We start from the raw sequence: 20,750 nt of genomic DNA, 5'->3' as shown, positions 1-20,750 counted from the left end.
AGAACTCTTGAATAAGAGCAACTTTCTGATTGCTAACCAAATAAAACAAGTTTTTGTTTGCTTAATAAAAAAGGATTCTTTAGATTCAAATTATGCAAACTTAACTAGTAGTTCTGTTACTAGACAGTCTTTCTAAATCACTGTTCATGAAATGATAGGAATGTTTGTTAATGGACTGCGCTTTTACTTTTATAGCGGATTCTACTGGTACTCAATCGTTGTACACAACCTATCAGGGCTATGAGATCATGTTCCACGTGTCCACTATGCTTCCTTATACACCAAACAACAGGCAACAGGTAAGTGCACAGCTGTCGTTTGTTTGTTTAGGGATATGTTTTCACTTCAGAGACCAAAGTAGAATTTCCTTGGAAAAACTGGTTTGCACAACAGATTATACATTTTCATGTTCTAAAATGCAGAGTTTGTGAATCTTGTTTAGAAAAGGGTCCCAGTATAATAGTTACACGATTAAATGATGACATTTATAAAGTACTATTTAACATTTTACATTGTTTATACAACTTCATTCTTTACATTGTGTATTTTGTGGAGGAACGCTTTGGTCCTTAATACCGATTCTAAGCTTTCTCTTGCACTGTACAATTATCAGTAGTATTTTGTTATCTAATTTTGTTTGTATAACCTGCTACCTGACAATGCTTGAAATGTGCGTTTGATTGACAGACCTATTTGAGCTTGGTGTGTACTGCTCTCCCCGTCCCCATATAAGTGGGATGCTGGGTCTATGGAGAAGAAGGGTCAAGACCCTTTATTTTTTATTTTACTTGGTTTAAATTAATTAAAACCTTTACAATCTATTTAAATGAAACAAAAATAAAAGTGTATGAAAATAAAAGGCCAAAAGAAAGAGATACAAAAAAACCATCATATAGCAGCTTATAAATAACCTATAAAAACCCAAGAAGACCCATTTTCTCTTATAGAACATCCATTATCAACAGAGTACACAAAGTTTTAAATATCTGACTACTGCCAAAAACATGATGGTTGTGGCCCCGTTCAGCATAGATAGCTGCAACAGTTCCCCATTCACTCTTTGGAACTAGGGCTCACATTTCCCAAATGCTTCAATCCTTTGAGTCTACAAGCCTGTGTACTGTACCAGCAGATGTTTAATATTTTCAATGCCACCTGGCCACTTGCAGAATCTGGACTGGGATGTCTCCTCGTCTGATCGGCTCCTGATACTCCTATTTCTTTTGTGCATATATACATATGATTCCGCTCTGCCAGCTTTTTTAGGAATAACTCTTATATGTCCTTAGAGACGATATTTACTTAAGCATTCTCCTGTGTTGATTCCATCATTTCAACGTATCATTGGCTTAAGCCAATCCAGATTTGGCATTGGAGTAGCTTTGAGCGTCCGACTATTGATTCAACTTCTTATTGCACCAATTTACAAATTCCTTAGTGGAGAGTCCCTCACCTGACCACACACTTCACCCAAATGTAAGTACATCGAGTCCACCTTGGAACTTAATAATATCCAATAGTGACAATTGACACCAATGTACAAGATTACATTTTTTTCAATGGGTTTTCTACTGCTAACTTTTCTGAAAAAACCAATTGAAAAATATGTGGTAGTGAGTAAGGGGTAGGGAATTATGTAAAATTTCTAGCTGGACGGAGGGGTTGAGGGAGACTCCCAAAATACCCCCAACATTTTTTCAAAGCGTTTTTTCAAAAAAGCACAGAATTAGAGACTGCCGTAATAACATGGAAATCGTTGCTAGACCACTCTATTTTTCAATGATTTGAGGCCCAATTCCTTCCACTAGCGGCACCAGTGGAACACATTTTTAGCTAGATGGTACAAAACTCTCGTCCAGACCAAGGCCTCCAGACTATCAGTTCCTCCAACTGACACACGGCCCACACCTCCTTACCATAGAGAAGTTTCGGTGCTAACTTACCATTTATAGAATTTTATTATGGGGATCAATGAAAACTTGCCATATTTGTTATTAATGAATACCATCTGTGAGGCTAGCTTGCTCGCTTTCCCTTTCATAAGTTCCCGTAATGAGGATTTCTCTGGGATGGCCATAATAGGGAAACCAAGATAAATCACGCTATCAACAGTTTCCAGCCATGTAGTCTCCAAGCAAGAGGGCGCTAGAGGGCCAAGCCAGATGGCCGCTTCCTAGCGAGCTCCCATACGGCCCAGAATCAATCCTAAATAATCCTGCTGAAATCGGTAGCCCACCGCTTTGACTGTCCACCAGCCTGAATTTGGAATAAAAACGGTGAAGTGGTGACCCCAATCGCAGCTGCCTGATTTCCGCGCCAGAGGCAAGTGAGTGGGCCCAGCGGAGCAACAAGTGGTGGCCTGAGGCCGTGCAGTGACCTGGCAAGAGGATCACGCCTGCCTCCAACACACTCCTGGGAGGCACGAACCAGACGTGCCTCGTCGGGCTGCAGCCTGGGGCCGGAGCGTGAGCCCTCAGCACCAACAACCGTAACGGCCGCGGGCGCCCACAGGCAGCGGCTCGTGCCGAGGACCCGCAGCAGGAGTGGACCCGCCTCTGCAGCAGCAGCAGAGAGGGACGGAGGGAAAGTCGCGGGGGTGCACACTCTCCCAGGGCGCCTGCCATTTTTTATTTTCTTCATGCCGCCAGAACCAGGCACAGCACACGGCGCCCCCGCTCTCCGCGCCGGGAGAGATTTGGAGAGAGGAGGAGCCCGGGAGCCTTAAACGCCGCCCCCCCCAGGCAGAAATCACCCTGCATCTACTCCAGAGCAGCCAGCACCCCTCCACCATCTAAATCACAGCAGTTACGGTGCATGCTAGCAACATAAGGGCCTGGCCCCCAGCACCCCTGCTGTGATCCCCCCACCTCACAAGAGCGGTCTGTTTCCCGGGGGAGGGATCACTACAAACAGCTCTCCCCCCATCAAACCACAGCACCCGCACGAAGGAACCGCACCTTGAGCCGCCCTTCCCCAACAGGGTGAGATGGCGAGTCGGCCACGACCATCAGCTCACTTCATCGACCAGGGGAGCGTTATCCGAGCCATAGCACCTGATAAGCGGCACACTCTCCTCCTAGAACCCAATACTGAGCTCCTAAGCCCTCCCAGGAACCTCAAGCCTGCAGGCCGAACCATAGCCAGGCGCAGAGCCCGGCTGTCCAGCCCCAGAGAACCACACCTCCTCCACCGGCTGTCCCCGCACAGTCTACATTTTGCTCCGGCGCCGGGACACTGCAGGCGTATCACTATTCATACACAAGCACCGCTTTCCACGCGGGACCACGACCAGATACATAAATCCGATGTGGAAAACTGACAGATCCCAGAGGAAACTAACCTTTGAGATAGGAGCGGCCCCCAAGACCTCCAGGAAGATCCGGAACCCTCAATGGCCGGCTCACACCTAATGGACGAGGAAACCTCTGCCACCGATATCAAATGACTCCTGCTTGACCTGAAAGCAGGCATAGGAAACCTAAACACCAAAATGGAGGGACTCTCCTCTTACAGTACCGAATGGACACCCATACTGAGTGCCTAAACGAGGTAGAAGAGCGTGTATCCAATCTAGACGATGGCGCAGCAACCCTAGCGGCAAAAGTCTCCCAACTTGAAACCCAAATGAAAGCAACCAACTCCAGATATGAGGATTTAGGGGACAGCTCCAGAAGAAATTATATTAGGATTTTCGGGGTGAGAGAACACCAATTGCAATCCAAAATGGAGGAATTTGTTGAATCGTTCTGCACCACCCTGTTCAGTTGGGAAGCCCTCGCTCACATGTTCGTAGTAGAGAGAGCCCACAGAATCCCATCCTCCAAACCCGCTCTGGGCACACCCTCCAGACAGATAATTGCGAAACTACTTAATTATAAAGACCGCGATACCATCCTCCGTCAGGCCAGAGAGAAAGGTGAACTACACCACGACAGAGCCAGGATACACTTTTATCCCGATTTCTCCCCGGCAGTCCATTCGAAAGGAGATCCTTTATCTCTATCAGACAAAGGCTTAAAGACAATCAAATATCCTACTCCATGCTTTTCCCGGCACGGCTTAGAGTTCAACACAGTGATAAAGTCCACTTCTTCCAAACACCGGAGGAAACAAACGCATTCCTGGACCGTGCTGGCTGTCCCGGACCAAATCCCAACCAGGTGCGAGTGCAGAGGGAAAGGCTCCACAGAAACCCAACATAACCAACTCAAGGTCAAAGGCATGAGTCCTAAGTCCAAAACGCAGCTACTGTACTGTTATGCACTCCGAGGCCGTGCAGACTGGGAAGCCCCTAGGACCCCTTGCACAGCAAAAGTCATCGCAACTGTTTACTGTTAATGGGTGGGAATCCGGGTAACAGACACGCACCGTTGCGGTTTGTTTCCTGTTCAAGTGAGCAAACGTGCGAGTTGAGGGTTGCCCGTGTAAGGAAGGAAGCTGCGCCTCTGAACCACCCGCCCACGCCGACCCCCAGATCACCAGACAGCACCATGCCCCCTCTCTCGAATGCCTTGCAGACCTCCCACACTCAGCTGCAGATGCCGTCCATGCCCCCGGCGACCTCTCAATTCAGAGGCAACAACACTAGATTAAACCCGCAAGCCAAGCAAATAATTCAAAGTCGCCACTTGGAACATTAGAGGAGGCAACCTCCCCTCTAAAACAAGGAAGATCTGCAGTATCTGAAAAGACATGACATCGATATAGCCATGATCCAAGAGACACACCTACTCCCTGAAAAAGAACACCAATGGGCTCGAAATTGGGGCTGTTATAGGTATTTCTCATCTTTCTCATCATATGCCAGAGGAGTGGCGATCCTGATTAGCTGTCGGACTGGCTTCCGGCTGATAAACATCAAGAAAGACACAGCAGGCAGATTGCTTCTGGTGAGAGGGATTGTAGCAGGCAAATAAATCATTTTAGTCCACTCCTACGGATCCAATTTGGATGGCGCAAACAACTTCGACTGGGTGCTCACACACCTCTCGGCACAAACCTCTGCGACAATCATCTGGGGAGGCGATCTGAACACTGTCCAAGACCCCTCGAAAGACAAGTCACGGACCACGACATCGACCATTTCCAAGGCCAGTCTTCAGGTGCAAGAAATATGCAGAGCCTACGATCTTGTGGATGCATGGAGACACAGCAACTGGGAGCAGCGTGACTATACGTTCCACTCAGCAGTGCATAACACCAGCTCCAGAATTGACTACCTGTTCATTTCGGCCAGGGGTTCCCTCAACTGGGGGCCCTGTCAAATCCTTCCTAACACCTTCTCGGATCACTCCCCGGTAACCCTCATATGCAACCCGTCAAACACCAAATCTTGCTTGCTGCATTGGCACTTCAAACCGGGGTCCCTGCAAGACCAAGTGTTTGCCGCTGAACTACGGGATGAAATCTCTTAATTCTTAGAAACAAACTTAGGCACAGTGGACTCGATAGGCACAATATGGGAAACACTGAAATGCTTTTTAAGGGGCGTCTGCCTGGCAAAAGAGAACAGCATCCTTAAGTTGATCCGACGGGAACTGACCGCCAGCGAGGAGTGGTTAAAGCACCTCGAACTTAAAAACTCCACAACAAATGACCCACGCTCCCAAGCAGCACTTAAAGAAGAGTTGCAAACATTCAGATCCACTACATAACGAGAGTTGAAATTCCTGGGTCGAAACAGTCAAGTTCGTCAATACGGCGACGGCTAAAAGCCAGGTGCCCTCCTTGAAAGACTGCTCAATGCCGACAGGAAACCGACGATGGTCGAGAGGATACGAACCCGACAAGGCACACTTGTGCACACAGACGAAGAAATAATCGAAGAATTCAAAACATTTTACCAAAACCTGTATATTTCAAAATACAACTCAGACACTGACACCCTAAAATGCTACCTCGATGACACTGAGCTCTACTGGGTGGAGCGAGAGCTGTGTGAACCCCTCAACGAACCCATTACTTCAGAGGAGATAGTAGAAGCCATCAAAACCCTTCCAAACACCAAAGCTCCAGGGCCTGATGGCCTAACGGGAGAATTCTGCAAAGCCTTTGCCAATACCCTAGCCCCACTTCTATGGAGAGGCACTAGACACAGGCTCCCTCCCACAGCCCTCCTGCTAGGCCAATATAATTCTATTGCACAAGACTGGCAAACCTCCAGAAGAATGTGCATCCTATAGGCCCATTTCTCTTCTAAACCTTGACAACAAGATACTGGCGAAAATACTCACGAACAGGTTGCTGCCGCTGATGCCGGCCCTTGTGCTCGCTGATCAGGCAGGTTTTGTGCCCGGCCGCAGTACGACATTTGGCATCAGGAGACTGTTTGGAATTGTCGAGGCCCTCGACCCCACTCGCCAGGCCGTCGCAGTTCTGCTCGATGCTGAAAAGGCCTTCGATTCGGTAGAGTGGCTCTTCCTATTAGCAGTGCTCACCCAGATGGGCCTAGGGGCAAGATTCATTAGACTAGTCTCCCTGCTATATAAAAACCCCAAGCTAACATATTAGTGGGCTCGGCAAGATCTTCCACAATCCAATTACAACGTGGCACCAGAAAGAGGTGTCCGCTGTTGGCGCTAATATTCGCGCTGGCAATGGAGCCCCTAGCGTCAAGCCTACGTTCCCAGCATCTCCACAGAAGGCTGAAGATCGGCTGATTATATCTCTCTATGCGGACGATGTAGGACTGTTTATTCGCGACCACAGGGAAAATCTAAACCCAGTCATGAGAGAGGCAATTAAATTCGGGGCAATATCTGGTTTAAAAATTAACCATGCTAAATCTATCATATTCCCGCTCACCCCAGCCACTAGAGCATTCACTGATGATTATCACTTCGTATGGGAGACCTCGCGGGTATGCTACCTAGGGATACTGATGTCACTAAGCTACCACGATGTGTTCCAAGACAAATACGAAGTGGCATTAAAAACACTACAAGATAAGGTTAGCCGCTGGAAGTCCCTTCCACTGACCCTGTGGGGAAGAGCCTCGCTAGTTAAAATGGCGATCCTACCGAAACTATTATACCTTTTTGCCAACATCCCCATTCTGATTCCACAATCCTTTCTAAAAAGAGTTAGAAGCCTGGCCCTCGAGATATTATGGGTGGGCAAACCAGCCAGAGTCAGTCACTCAACACTAATACTTCCAGTAACCAGCGGAGGACCAGCCCTCCCGGACCTAGAGAGATACTTCTGGGCAGCCCAAGCGCAGTTCCTCAGCCACTGGTACGCAACGCACTTCATCAGACCTCACGTGCAGATTGATCGTGCCTGGCTACTCCAAACCTGCTGAGGGCGGTCATCATTACTCAGCTCCTGGTATCCCTTAACAGTATGAACGTGGTCCTCGCGACCTATGGGATCTGGAGGAAGCTTGCATTAAAATACAAAATTCAGGTGAGATACTCGCCCCCCTTCCCGATAAAGTTCATACCAGGGATCTCTCTGACCTCCGAAAAGGTATTTCACCAATGGGTGGAGAAGCTGCAGATAAGCACTATGGGTGACCTGTTCAGTGAAGGAACCTTTATTACACCCCAACAAGCAACAGAAAGAGGAGGTGACACCCCCCTAGACAAGTTCATATACTTTAGAACCCGATATACTCTCCAAGCACTATTCCCCTCCTGTCCGCAGCAACCCCCAACATGACAACTATTACATAACGTGATCCAGGCACAAGGAGAGGGCAGACTAGTCTCAACCATCTACAAATCCATCTTAACAGACACATCTCCTGCCAACACACGCACAAAAACAAGATGGGAGAGCTCCCTCCAATTCATAATCCCAGATGAAGACTGGACCTATATCCTGCGACAAACACAAAAAATCGCTCTGAATTCATGCCTCAAGCAAATCCATTTTAACTTCCTGCACCAGAGATTCTTCACCTCCGCCAAAAAGAGCAGACAGCAAGCAGACACACAGTGTGAAAGATGCGGAAGCCACACGGCTGACTTTATACACTTAGAATGGGACTGTCCCAAGATGTCACCATTCTGGACTCTGGTCCTTCAGATGGTATCAGGTAATATTATCCCCATAAATATGGTCGCCGTAAATAATATCGCCGGGAAAAGGTTGTGGCGATATTATTTGGGTGACCATATATATGGGGACAGGGGCAAAAAAAAGAAAAAAAAAGTTTGGGGGGTTGCAGGGGTGTCCCCCGCATGTTCATGCAATAATGTCGCCACAAAAAACGGCCATTTTTCGGCGAGATTTTTTTGCCGACATTATTACATGGAACCCTTCAGATGACATCAGCAATCATAGGAGAAGAAACACGGCCAATCCCGACGGTAGCACTACTCGGGATGACGAAACAGCTCTCACCAGCAGTGAAGAAACTGGCAGGGGTGCTGTTAACTCTAGCGCGCAGAAGAGTCGCCATGTCTTGGGGCCGAGGACCGGCCCCGACGGTAACAAATTGGCAAAAAGACATTCTCTACTGCCAAGATGTAGAGTCAGACTTCATTAAGACTCTGTCCCAACACGCACGCTAACATTTGGGGCCCACTTGTAACATACCTGATCAACGAGGCAGACTAAGACGCATTATCCTCGTGAGGAAGGCACAACACCCAGGGCGCTGAGACTTAACTTACCCAATCAATGTAACCAGCGCACTCACTGAAGCACATGGAGGAAAAAACAACGTACCACCAATGCAATAGACTGAGATAGGGAATGAAGTGGAGGGGGGGGACCCGGATGACGGGGAACATGCCCTAATGGGGGTGTGACTGTTTTGTAACAGTTTAAAAAAATCCAAAAATAAAGTTTAAAAAATAAATAATTCTCCAAGCAAAACTTTGGTTGTTCGTTTTGGCACTGATACTTACGATTTCTGTTTTCAAAGAATTTATCTTTAGTCTGTTACTAGTCATGTAATGTTCAAAGGCGGTCAGGAGTCATTGAAGGTCTATAGGAGTCTTATCAAATAAGACAAAATCATCTGCATAGGAGAGCCATGTTCTAAGATACCCAATGCGTGGCGTGGCAAGTAGCCTTACCAAGATGGTCTCCTATGTCTGCCACATACAAGTTAAATAGACAGGGGACCAAGACACATCCTTGCCTTAATCCGAGGAAAGTATCTATTTTTCCTGATAGGTGGCCCTCTCTGTCTAGTTTAACCTGTCTTGAGGTATTCTGATCCAGTTATATTAGTATTTTTATTAGAGCTTGATAACGGGAACCTTGTAAGTCATTCCTCCAAGAATACTGCTAAGCTAGATAGAAATGTTTGCAAACCGCAATGTGACCTCTGCCAATAGATGTTTATAATTAATACATTTTCCTCAATTTCACTGCTCCGTCTCAAGGTTATTACCAATATTCCTCTACTTGTCTCTAGTTGTTCCACACACATAAACCCTGTATAATTTTTAACAGCTGTGACAAGCACCCCTCACAAAGGGCATCCCAAATTACCATTTATGGCTGCCTATAGCCACATTTGTACTTGAGTGGGCTATTAAAAACTGGCAGAGGATTTCATTGCTCATTAAATGCTTATGGCCTCTTGAGTTCCAGGATAAGCAATTATAAGATTATACAATAAAACTGCTGTTTTAAATCCCTCAATTGAGTAATTGATTATTTCAGCTTGAGGGCTAGCAATTGCAACTCACCAATTCCTAATGAATTGGTATTAACTGAGCTGTTGCCTTTTCTCCCCCTCACTATTGCTGTTTACATGCGGGTGGCCCTTACATTTCCTATCTTCCCACGCGAGCGAGCCCCCTCGTCTCTAGTAAGATGGCCAGTGGCCCTGTGACAGAGAAATCACTCATCAGCAAATGCACACAGGCATCATGCCACACTAAACACATACCCCACAGCCAAACGCTGACCGTGTCATCGAGCGTTCATGGCCATACAGTGTCCAAATATTAGATGGACAGGCCATTTAAACCCTCTACCTCTCAAGATAGCGGCTATACCCCCGCCAAAGACACCCTTTCAGGGGCCTTGAGCCATAAGGAGCCTACACCCTTGCAGGACACTCCTACCCCCTCAGTATTCCCTAGGTCAACTGACTGGACGCCAGCAAGCTTTGATAGGGTAATGAGAAGGATATCCTGTTTTGTAGACTTCATGGACAGTCACCCTGATGAATTTAGAAGCCCTCTGGTCTCAGTACAAAGGGGAAGGGGAGCCAGGGATGAACCACCTGCTTCAGTGCCACGTATAGATACCTCACAGCCCAGCACCTCCACACAAACTCTGGCTACCCCACAGTTCCAGGATCCCTAACAGGACCTCTATATTGTAGACACTGTGGATTCGAAAGATCCAGGTTCCCAGGGAGACCAATATAGTCAGGACCAGTATTCTGACAACGACATCTACATCACCCAATCCCCAGATAATCGAGATCAGCCAGTGGCTGATTCACCTATTGACAAACATCTTCAGTATAACAAGCTGCTCCTCAAGGCCACACAACATTTTAAAATTGATACTCAGGAGGCCCAACATGACAAGCACTTGGTGGAGGACATCCTCTGAGAAAAGAAGTCTGCTACACAGCTCATTCCCCTCCTGCAGTCGAAGGTGTATTCAGCCTTTGCTACTCGCACCAAATCTCACTAGGGCGGTCAATCCCTGTATCGAGAAAGTGTTTAGACTGGCCCCTACCAACCCACTTTACATTAGAGGTCAGTAAAAATCTGACTCCTTGGTCATCACCACAATCAGAAAAAGAGCAGGCACTCCTCTGGCCTCTGCCAAGGTCACACCTGATAAGGAATGCAGTAGGATTTACACCTTTGGCAGAAAGTGGCCTCATCAGCTTCTTATCAAACTAGGATTGCCAACAATACCACGCTTCTAGCTAGCTATGGTTTTCACACATGGGATGAGCTAGAACAACAGATTGAAGCCAACCTAGAGCCTCTAAAGTCTCAACTCCTGAAGACTGTGCCAGAAGGCAAACAAGTGGCTAACTGCATTTTAAAGAACAATTTGGACGCCACTGACCATGCAAGCCGCATCATAGCCGAAGGCATTTTAATTAGGTGCCATGCCTGACTCAGGCAGTTTAATTAGGCACCATGTCTGACTCGGGCAGTTTTAAGATAGAAACGCAGGTCGCGTTACTTATCATGCCCATTGAGCCAAATTCCCTGTTCGGGAAGGCAGTTGAGGATGCTCTCTAGAGTGCCAAAGAGGAATGGGACATCTTAAAGTCACTTGAACAACTGTCCAATAAACCCTTTGTACAAAGAGGGTAATTTAACACTAGAAGATTCTGTGGGCAGCGCCCATAACGTTCTTCTTACTACAGTCAGGGCAACCAATCGCCAACGTGGGGCACCTCACAGGGACAGTCCTCCTCTAATTTTCAAAGAGGTTGCAAAAGGTCCAGGACAAGAGCTAGGGCCTCCTCCACCAGAGGTTCCGCTCCTCCCAAGCAACAACGCCCCCCTCCTAGTCCCCTCCCATGCAACTCTGGTAGGAGGTCTCATCTCACTATTCGCCCATGCATGGTAGGGTATCAGTTTGGACAAGTGGGTGCTATCCATAGTGGTGGGTGCATATTGCAAAGAGCTTCTACAGAAACCATCCAACCACGGCCAAGACAAAGAAAAATGACACCAAAGGAAAGGTGCATATTACTGGAAGAGGTGAAAACCCTGCTGGAAAAAAACGCCATAGAAATAATCCCAGCAAACCAGGTAGACAAGGGTATCTATTCAACGTACTTCCTTGTGCCAAAAAATGATTGAACAATGTACCCTGTACTAGACCTGCGCCCGGGGAACACATCTGTCAAGCTACAGACATTTTGCATGACAATGCTACAGGAGGTAATTCCTCTCTTAAAATCGGGGGATTATATGGCAACATTGGATATGAAAGATGCATACTTTCATATTTCAATGTTCCCAGAGCACAGGAAATATCTCAGAATCCAGATAGCGGTAGAACACTAGCAATTCAAAGTGCTCCCCTTCGGCATAGCCTCAGCTACAAGGGTATTCACAAAGGTACTAGCAGTGGTAGCGGCGTACCTACGCAGGGAGTCCATCCCAGTGTACGCTAATATAGACTGGCTGATAACGGTGTAAACTCCTCAAATATGCAAATACAACACCCAAAGAACAATTAATCTACTGTTCCAATTCAGAAAAAAAAATCAAGTCTTGTATACAGTTAAATAAAACAATTCCTCGCTCTCCGGATGGGGGCCCATTACCTTCACCATCACAGTGGACACACACCACAGCCCAAAACCACATAAACCTTCTAGAACTTCTGGCAATTCTCAAGGCTCTGCAAGCTTTTCAGCAGCATCTAGTAGGTCAAATAGTGCAAGTCCTCACAGACGGCACCACAGCCATTTCCTACCTAAACAAGCAGGGGAGGCACACACTCTGCAAGTCTATCCAGTCTATCCCAAAATATTTGGAAGTGGGCACGCAAGCGCAACATGTGCCTAGCCTCTCAACACATTCCAGGGGAACTTCATGCTCTAGCAGACACTCTGAGCAGAAATCCTCTACCCGAGGAGCACGAATGGCAAATCAACATGGATATTTTGGATAAAATCTTCTTCCTGTGGGGTCATCCTCCTATAGACTTGTTTGTCACAAGCCTAAACACACAATGCTCAGACTTCGCATACAGGTTTCCCCAACCAGGATCCAAGAGGAATGCCTTGTGGATGAGCAGGTCAAGGAAATTTGCTTACGCTTTTCCACTGACACTATTGCTCAACAGGATAGTGCACAAGATACTCCAGGAACAAGTCACTCTAATCCTGATCGCTCCCATGTGGACAAGACAACCATGGTTTCCACACCTACTCAAACTAGCAATGTGCAAACCAATCAAACCTCTGTTCCCCTCCAACATGCTGTACCAGCATGAGGGGACAACACTCCATACACATCCTCCGTCTATGAACTTGGCAGCTTGGCTCCTTTCCTCAAAGGTGTATGGATATCCTCATTTAAGCATGGAAACCCAACACCAGACACTGTTACTTTAACAAGTGAAAAAGATTTGTCTGGTGCATATCACAATCCTTAAACCCAATTGAATGTTCACCATCCAACATTATACTCCACAAGCTTTATCTACTAGACTCTGGTTTAGTATTTAATTCCATCAAGGTACACCTAGAGGGTCTGTCCGCGCACACCACTTCCCAAAACAGTGTCTTAGTGGAAAGTTCCTGTTATCAAAGCTTTCATGGAGGGAGTAGAGAGACTTTACCCTCCCATTTCTGACACTCAACCTGGTTGTGACTTTAGTGATGTGCTCTCAAAGCTCATGGGTCCGCCCTTTGAGCTTATGCACAAGGCCATCATAAAACACTTATAAAACTTCCTTTGTAGTAGCTACCACCTCGATAAAACGAAAGAGCTACAGGCATTTTTATTTATTCATTTTTGTATTTCTTTATAACGCGCTGAAAGCCTGCATGCATTAGGGCGCTCACAAAGACGATATGACAAGGGACAACAAAAACATTCAACCAAGGAGACAATCCAGGTTCTAACAAGTTAACAAGACCTGGATAAAAGCTAAATTGGAGAGACCAATTCCTGGAGGAAGCATAAATCAGTTATTCAAAGAGAAGCATTTTTAACCACTTTCAAATGGCTACCAGGTGTTTTTCCAACCGAAGCTCAGAGGGTAAAACATTCATTCCAGGCCTGCGCTGGGTGGGAAATGAGTGCCTGTTGCCTTTTGCTGGTTTACTTCTAGGGATGGCCAGGTATCCACAGTTTCTTGAGCTGAAGGATCTCAGAGGGGTCATACAGTTTCAATCGATCTTTAAGGTACACAGGTGCGTTGCCATAGATACACTTGTGGGCCAAGGAGAGCGCCTTGGAACATACTCTCTCCTTAACTGCCAGCAAGTGGAGGTTCCTCCTGGCACCCGAGACATGGTCCTTTTTTGGACTATCACAGACCATACGGACTGCTTCATTTTGAAGGACTTGGAGTCTGTTTACACAGTTCTTATTGGCTCCAATCAGAAACCTGTTACAGTAATCCAGACTGGGCTGATAATAGTCTTACAGTTTTTTAATGATCAGGAAGGTTTAATATGCTGTAGCACTTTACAATGGTACTGGGAGTTGCATACAATTCCTTCCACGTGCGCTTCTGTACCCAGTGACGCTCCCAAATGGACTCCCAAAGTCTTCACCTTGTTTACAACCTTTATGCAGTTCCCTTCTATCGTCACAGTGGCATATTCAGGAGCAAGTTTGGCTCTAAACTGTGGCGAGCCGATAATCAGCTGTTTGTTTACTTTTCAAGCACATCCAGTGTTTTGACATCCATGTTTCTACTAGCCCATAAGTGTGCTCCCATCTAATGGAGTCTTTGCTTTGATCGCCACTCCGCTCCATAAGGAGCTGAGCGTCGTCAGCATAGTTTGTGAAATGGGATCCTATAATAGCTGGTCACAAAGTGACTTGATATTCAAATTGAACAGTGTAGTAGAAATACATGCTCCCTGAGGGACCCCACAGTGTATTTGTTCCGATTATGAGCCAGTCTTGCCCCAACATACTTTGTACAGTCTGTTTTTCAAGAAGGAGCAGATCCAATCTGAGGCATCTACTAAGCAGTTTCCTATTGTGGCCAGTGTTTTCAGAAGGCATTCATGGTTCAGCAAATCAAAAGCGATCCACGGATCTAGTAAAATCAATTCTCTAGTATGGGGTCTGGCATGGATTCACATGCTCATGAATATTCCCCGTCGTCAGGCTGGGAATCCTCGGTAAAGAAAAAATCAGTATCAGTTTCGTTTCTGATCTGTCTTTCGTAGTAGTAACCAATCACTGATCTCTGCGTCATACTGACCACAGCCAATGACTGCCCTCTACCTAAGCCCCGCCTCTGGAAGCCATCTTCAGATTTTTACCGCACGTTCAAGTGTTGGGAGTCCTCGTGCTTAGCTCTCGAGCTTTTACTGCGTGTTTCGCGCTTTTTCAGGTGAATTTTCACATTTCTTCGGTTAATCGAGCCTCAAGCTCCACTGTTTCTACTCCCGTTAACGGCTACCCGTTGCAGGATTTTCCTACGCCCCTCAAGGGTGAAGATTTCGTCGAATCAACTTCTTGGAGGATTCCAGAAGATTCGCGGCCTACTTCGAGATGGCCCAGTATGCGAGTTCGTCGCCCGGACCCAAGCTGTTTCGCAGCTGCCCTGGATGCGGGCTGCAGAATGTTTTTAAGGAAGACGAACATTCGCGATGCCTCTACTGTCTTCATGGGGATAAGACTCATGTAGAGAAGGACTGCCAGTTCTGCAAGAACTTGTCGGAGCGGACCATGAGAGACCGTCGATCCCGTCTCGCAAGCTGGTTGGAGAAGGGCTCGAGGGGTGAGAAGAAGAAAGGGTCCGAGCGGGCTTCTAAGTCCTGTGCGGGCGCCCCGGCGACGGGGGCCCAACACCAGGCCAAGCGCCGCGAGTCCACTGGCTCCGGGAGCGCCGAAAGGTCGGGCTCTTCGGTCGCCAGGCAGGGCGCACCTTCCCCGGCACCGTCAACCATGAGCCAATGCTCCGGTTCGGGGAAGAGAAAGTCCGAGACCCCGGGTAAGCTTCGGGAGAAGCCCCGTCCGATCTCGGAAGAGGGGGAGGGAGGCGTCGCCCCTCCCCGAAGGAGAAGGCCCGGGACGCACCTAAGGTGGTCAAGGCCCCTACCCAGCAGGCGAAGGCCTCTATCGAGGCTATCGAGGCTATCGCGGCGACTCTGGCCAAACCGGCAGACACACCGCAGCGGAGACCGCCTCCGGGACTAGAGTTTCCCTGCCGCCAAGGAGGGAATCCTCTTTTCAGCCCATCGTTGTGGCCGCCATGATGGAAGAAGCGAGGGGGGGGGCACGGTGCCCTCCTCGAGCTCGGAGTCAGCCTCGGAGGAGGAACTGACAGAGGCCGTGAGGAACCTCAAAGTCCAATTCGAGAAGGTTCGATCCCGTCAGGAAGATCCTCGGGAGATAACCGAGGAAGACGACGATGCTGAGGAAGAGCAGCCTTCCTTTCCGGCGCAGCCGGATCCTAGGCCCCAGGATGGCTCGGCGGCCATTTTGTCTGCCATCCAGTCCTTATGCTCTGAGAAAAGGACGAGATTCCCACGGCCCAGGCCGGATGACCCGCAACCTGGCCCGTCGGGAAGTCCTCAGAACAAACGACGGAGACCCAACCCTCTCCTCCGCTCGCCCCCGTAAGGCCTACAGTTCCCTCCTCATCCTCCCACGAGTCGGGAGATGACGGTGCGTTGGGCTCGATGACGGGTTTCTGAGGGCAACGACGACGGAACGGGTCTCCCGTCTCCGGTCGCATGGGCCTCGCCGCCCGACGAGATTGGCTCCTTCCAAGCCATGATCGCCAGGGCGTCCGAATTGTTCCAGCTCTGCCCGGAGGAGCAGAAAAAGGAAGGTTTCCTCTATCGGCACCGGGAGGCCAAGAGGAAGACGGTCATCACGGTGCCCCTAATCGATGACCTCTGGGAGGAGGGCCTGTCGGTTCTCAAGAACCCCTCCACGGCACCAGCCAAACGGGACCAGTACGAGAAGAAGTACTGGGTCCCCGAAACCGCTCCCCTGTGCCTCAGGGCCCAGCCAACACCAGACTCGGTCGTCTCGGCGGCGGTGAAGAAGAAAGCGGCGGGGTCAGGAGCCTCGACGTCGAATTCCCCGCCGGACGGCGAGGGAAAGAAGCTGGACGCCATGGGGCGGCGGGTCATTTCGTCGGCGGCGGCAACGACGATCAAAGCGGCCAACACCCTGGCGATCGTGGCCCGTTACGACAGGGAGCTCTGGTTTAAGCTGGCCCCCATATTGGACTTCCTGCCGGACGACAAGAGGTCCGAGGCTCTGGAAATACTGCAAGAGGGCGAGGCGGCGTCGGACCACGCCATTACGGTGGCAACCGATATTGCCGATACCGGGTTCCGCCAGCTGGGCAACGGTGTTTGCCTACGACGATGTGGTTGGCTCCGGGCGACCGACTTCCGTCAGGACGTCCAGACCAGGGTATTGGACATGCCGTTCGACGGCAGCAACTTGTTCCGGAAGGCGGTGGACGAATCCCTCCAAGCCATAAAAACGGACACGGAGACGGCCCGCGCCCTAGGAGCCCTTCAGCACCGACGGCCCTTTCGGAGCTCCGGAGGCAGACAGGGTGCCTCCAAGGGATCCAGTGGTGGCTCATCGTCCTACCTACCAGGCGGCACGCTCCTCATCTCAGGAGGCCTAGAGGGGTCGCGGCAAGCAGGGAGCGCCTCGCCGCCGTCGGCAACGTGGCCAGGGCGGCAAGGCCACCACCTCCAAGCAGGACTGAACCGGCCGTGGTCTCGAGCCCCCACCGAAGCACCCCGGTGGGAGGCCGGCTGACGAACTTCGTCGGCGTGTGGAAGTCCATCTCCACCGACCGTTGGGTGTTGGATACCCTGGCAAGAGGACACTCTATCGAATTCCTGAAGAAGTGCCCTCACGTTCCACCTGTGGCCAGGAAGGAAAATCACGTTCCGCAACTGCTGTTGGAAGTACGGGCGATGCTCAGGAAAGGCGCCATCGAGCTTGTCCCGGAGAGGCTCCGGGGCTCTGGGGTATACTCAAGGTACTTCCTCGTCAGGAAGAAGACGGGCGGCTGGCGCCCCATCCTGGACTTTCGTTGTTTGAACAAATACATCAGATCACAAAAGTTCAGGATGGTCACCCTCCAGCACGTACTGGGACAGCTGGAGAAAGGCGACTTTCTATCGTCGTTGGACCTGGAGGATGCGTACTTCCACGTTCCCATCCTCAAAAGTCACCAAAAGTTCCTCAGGTTCGTCGTCCAGGGAAGCCACTACCAATTCAGAGCACTGCCGTTCGGATTGAAGTTGGGCCCCAGGTTCTTCACCAAGTGCCTAGCACCAGTGGCGGCGCGGCTGCGCCTGCAGGGGATTCACGTCTAACCCTACCTGGACGACTGGCTCATCCGCTCAAGGACGAGGGAACTCGCCGTCGAACACACTGCGAGGACCGTCCAGCTACTCACAGACCTGGGATTCGCCATAAACTACCCAAAGTCCCACCTGTTGCCGTCGCAGGTGGCCCTGTTTCTGGGAGCAAAGCTCGATACAGTGAGGCGCCTGGCGGCCCCGTCGGAAGAACTGACGAAGGCCATTCTAGGCAAAGTGCAGCGCCTGCTTGCCACGGACGTGGCCAGGGTGAGGTCCATCAAGTACCTCCTGGGGATGATGTCCTCTTGCATCTACCTGGTGCGCCTCTGCAGACTACGGATGCGCCCTCTTCAAGAATTTCTCGACGCCCGTTGGATGCAGGCGACGGGCACCTTCAAAGACAGGGTCCCCCTCAACGAGGTGTTCCGGCGGGCGATTCAGTGGTGGGGCGTTCGAGCGCACCTGACGGTGGGCAAGAACTTTCAGACGCCGGCGTACCAGGAGACGGTGACGACGGACGCCTCCCTGGAAGGTTGGGGCGCCCACACCGGAGATCTCCACGCACATCAACGTCCTGGAACTCCGAGCTGTGTTCTGGGCTCTCAAATCGTTCCTCCCGTCGCTCAAGGGCAAGGTGGTGCGGATCTTCACGGACAACACCATGACAATGTTTTTCATACGGAAGCAGGGAGGCACCAGATCCCCAGCCCTATTCAAGGAGGCACAGGATCTGTGGCACTGGGCGGTCGCCCAGGGGATGTTCCTGGTTCCCTTCCACCTGGCAGGAGAAAGAAACACCATTGCCGACTCGCTCAGCAGGGAACTACGCGCGTGTCACGAGTGGGAACTGCGCCAGGATCAGGTGGATCTACTCTTCCGACGATGGGGCGAACCCCAAATCGACCTGTTCGCAACAGCGACGAACTCGAAGTGCAAGAGGTTCACCAGCAGGTTTCCCCAGCCGAGAAGCATGGGCGATGCGTTCTCGTTCCTCTGGGACGGCCTATACCTGTATGCGTTCCCGCCGTTGCCGTTGCTGCTTCGACTCATCAGCCAGCTCAAGAGGTCCCGGTGCAGGATGATTCTCGTCGCACTGGCGTGGCCGAGGCAAATCTGGTTCCCGGACCTTCTGGACTTGTCAACGTCCCCTCCCATCAAGCTGTCGGCGGACGTGGACCTTCTCTCCAGAGAAGGAGGCGCCATCTTCCACCACGACCCGGCGTCGCTGAACCTGCAGGCCTGGCTCCAACGGCGCTAGAGTTTGGAGGCTACGATATACCGGCCGATTGCAGAGAGGTTCTTGCAAAGGCCAGGGCGTCCTTGACTCTCAAATGCTACGGTCATAAGTGGAAGAGGTTCTCTATCTGGTGCCGAGCACAGAAGATCAACCCCCTACGGATTACGGCCCCAAGTGCTGCCGTACCTGCTATCGCTGGCAAAGGCGGGGCTAGCCCATGCCTCCATTAAGATTCATCTGGCGGCGATCTCCAGATCTACCAGAACCACAGGACGGATGTCCCTGTGGTCCCATCGACTGGTAAAAGAGTTTATGAAAGGACTGTTCCGGTCGTTCCCGCCAGTGAAGGCCCCGGCCCCGGCGTGGGAACTTAACGTGGTGCTGACCAGGCTCATGGGGCCCCCATTCGAGCCGATGCAGTCCGCACCGAAGAAATTTGTGTCGTGGAAGACTGCGTTCCTGGTGGCCATTACCTCCGCACGACGAGTGGGAGAGATCCAGGCCCTATCCTGCAAAGCACCGTACTTTACTTTCCATGCCTCGAGGGTGGTGCTTAGGACGCACCCCTCCTTTATGCCCAAGGTGCCGTCGGACTTCCATCTTAACGAGCCCTTGGTGTTACCTGTTTTCTTCCCGTCTCCTTCGTCGCTGGCCGAGAGGACTTTGCACTCGCTGGATGTGGCTAGAGCGCTGAAGTTCTACGTGGACCGCACAGAGTTTCCGGAGGACATCACAGCTGTTCGTGAACTTTGGACCTGTGAATCAAGGGAAGGCTCTCTCGAAGTCTTCTGTTTCCAGATGGCGCTCCGGCTGCATCATGCACTGTCACCAGTTGGCTAACCGACCGCTGCCAGGCCGTCCGAGAGCCCATTTGACCAGAGCGATCGCTGCTACTACGGCGTTCTTATCTGGTGTGCCCCTGCTGGACATCTGCAGGGCTGCTACGTGGAGGTCGACGCACACCTTCACGAGATTCTACTGCGTCGATCGGGATCCAAGGGAGGAGTCCAGGGTCTGCCAAGCAGTGCTGCACAACCTGTTCGCTTAAGGTGAGCCTGGTGAGGAGGTAAGAGATGCTTAATGTTGAGTTTTTTCTATTGCTTAATGTTGAGCCTTTAGCCACCCCCCCGTGGTTGTGCATGTGTACTGCTATCTATTCTTATATTCATGAGCATGTGAATCCATGCCAGACCCCATGCTGGAGAAGGAACAAGTTACTTACCTGTAACTGTTGTTCTCCAGCATGGGTCTGGCATGGATTCACATGCGAACCCTCCCGCCTACCCCTCTGCGGCTCTTCACTTGGTCATACTGCCACTTCACGTGCTACCAAATCTGAAGATGGCTGCCAGAGGCGGGGCTTAGGTAGAGGGCAGTCATTGGCTGTGGTCAGTATGACGCAGAGATCAGTGATTGGTTATTACTACGAAAGACAGATCAGAAACGAAACTGATACTGATTTTTTCTTTACCGAGGATTCCCAGCCTGACGACGGGGAATATTCATGAGCATGTGAATCCATGCCAGACCCATGCTGGAGAACAACAGTTACAGGTAAGTAACTTGTTCCTAGTCCTGAAC

At 50.1% G+C, this 20,750-nt stretch overlaps 1 protein-coding gene across 5 annotated transcripts in view; it reads left to right on the top strand.

Annotated features, from left to right (window-relative positions):
• Nucleotides 1-20,750, top strand: part of SIPA1L3 (signal induced proliferation associated 1 like 3) — a 1,632,279-nt gene that overhangs the window by 590,936 nt on the left and 1,020,593 nt on the right. For all 5 annotated transcript variants that reach the window (XM_069644476.1, XM_069644475.1, XM_069644474.1 and 2 more), the window contains exon 7: nucleotides 196-299. In XM_069644476.1, the coding sequence (XP_069500577.1) occupies nucleotides 196-299 (104 nt within the window). The remainder of the gene's footprint in view (nucleotides 1-195; nucleotides 300-20,750) is intronic.

Source organism: Ambystoma mexicanum, chromosome 2p (genome assembly GCF_040938575.1).
Source record: "Ambystoma mexicanum isolate Mex_15411 chromosome 2p, UKY_AmexF1_1, whole genome shotgun sequence".
Lineage (NCBI taxonomy): Eukaryota > Metazoa > Chordata > Amphibia > Caudata > Ambystomatidae > Ambystoma > Ambystoma mexicanum.
Note: the sequence above shows the minus strand (reverse complement) of the source record. Positions and strands in the feature narration are given on the sequence as shown.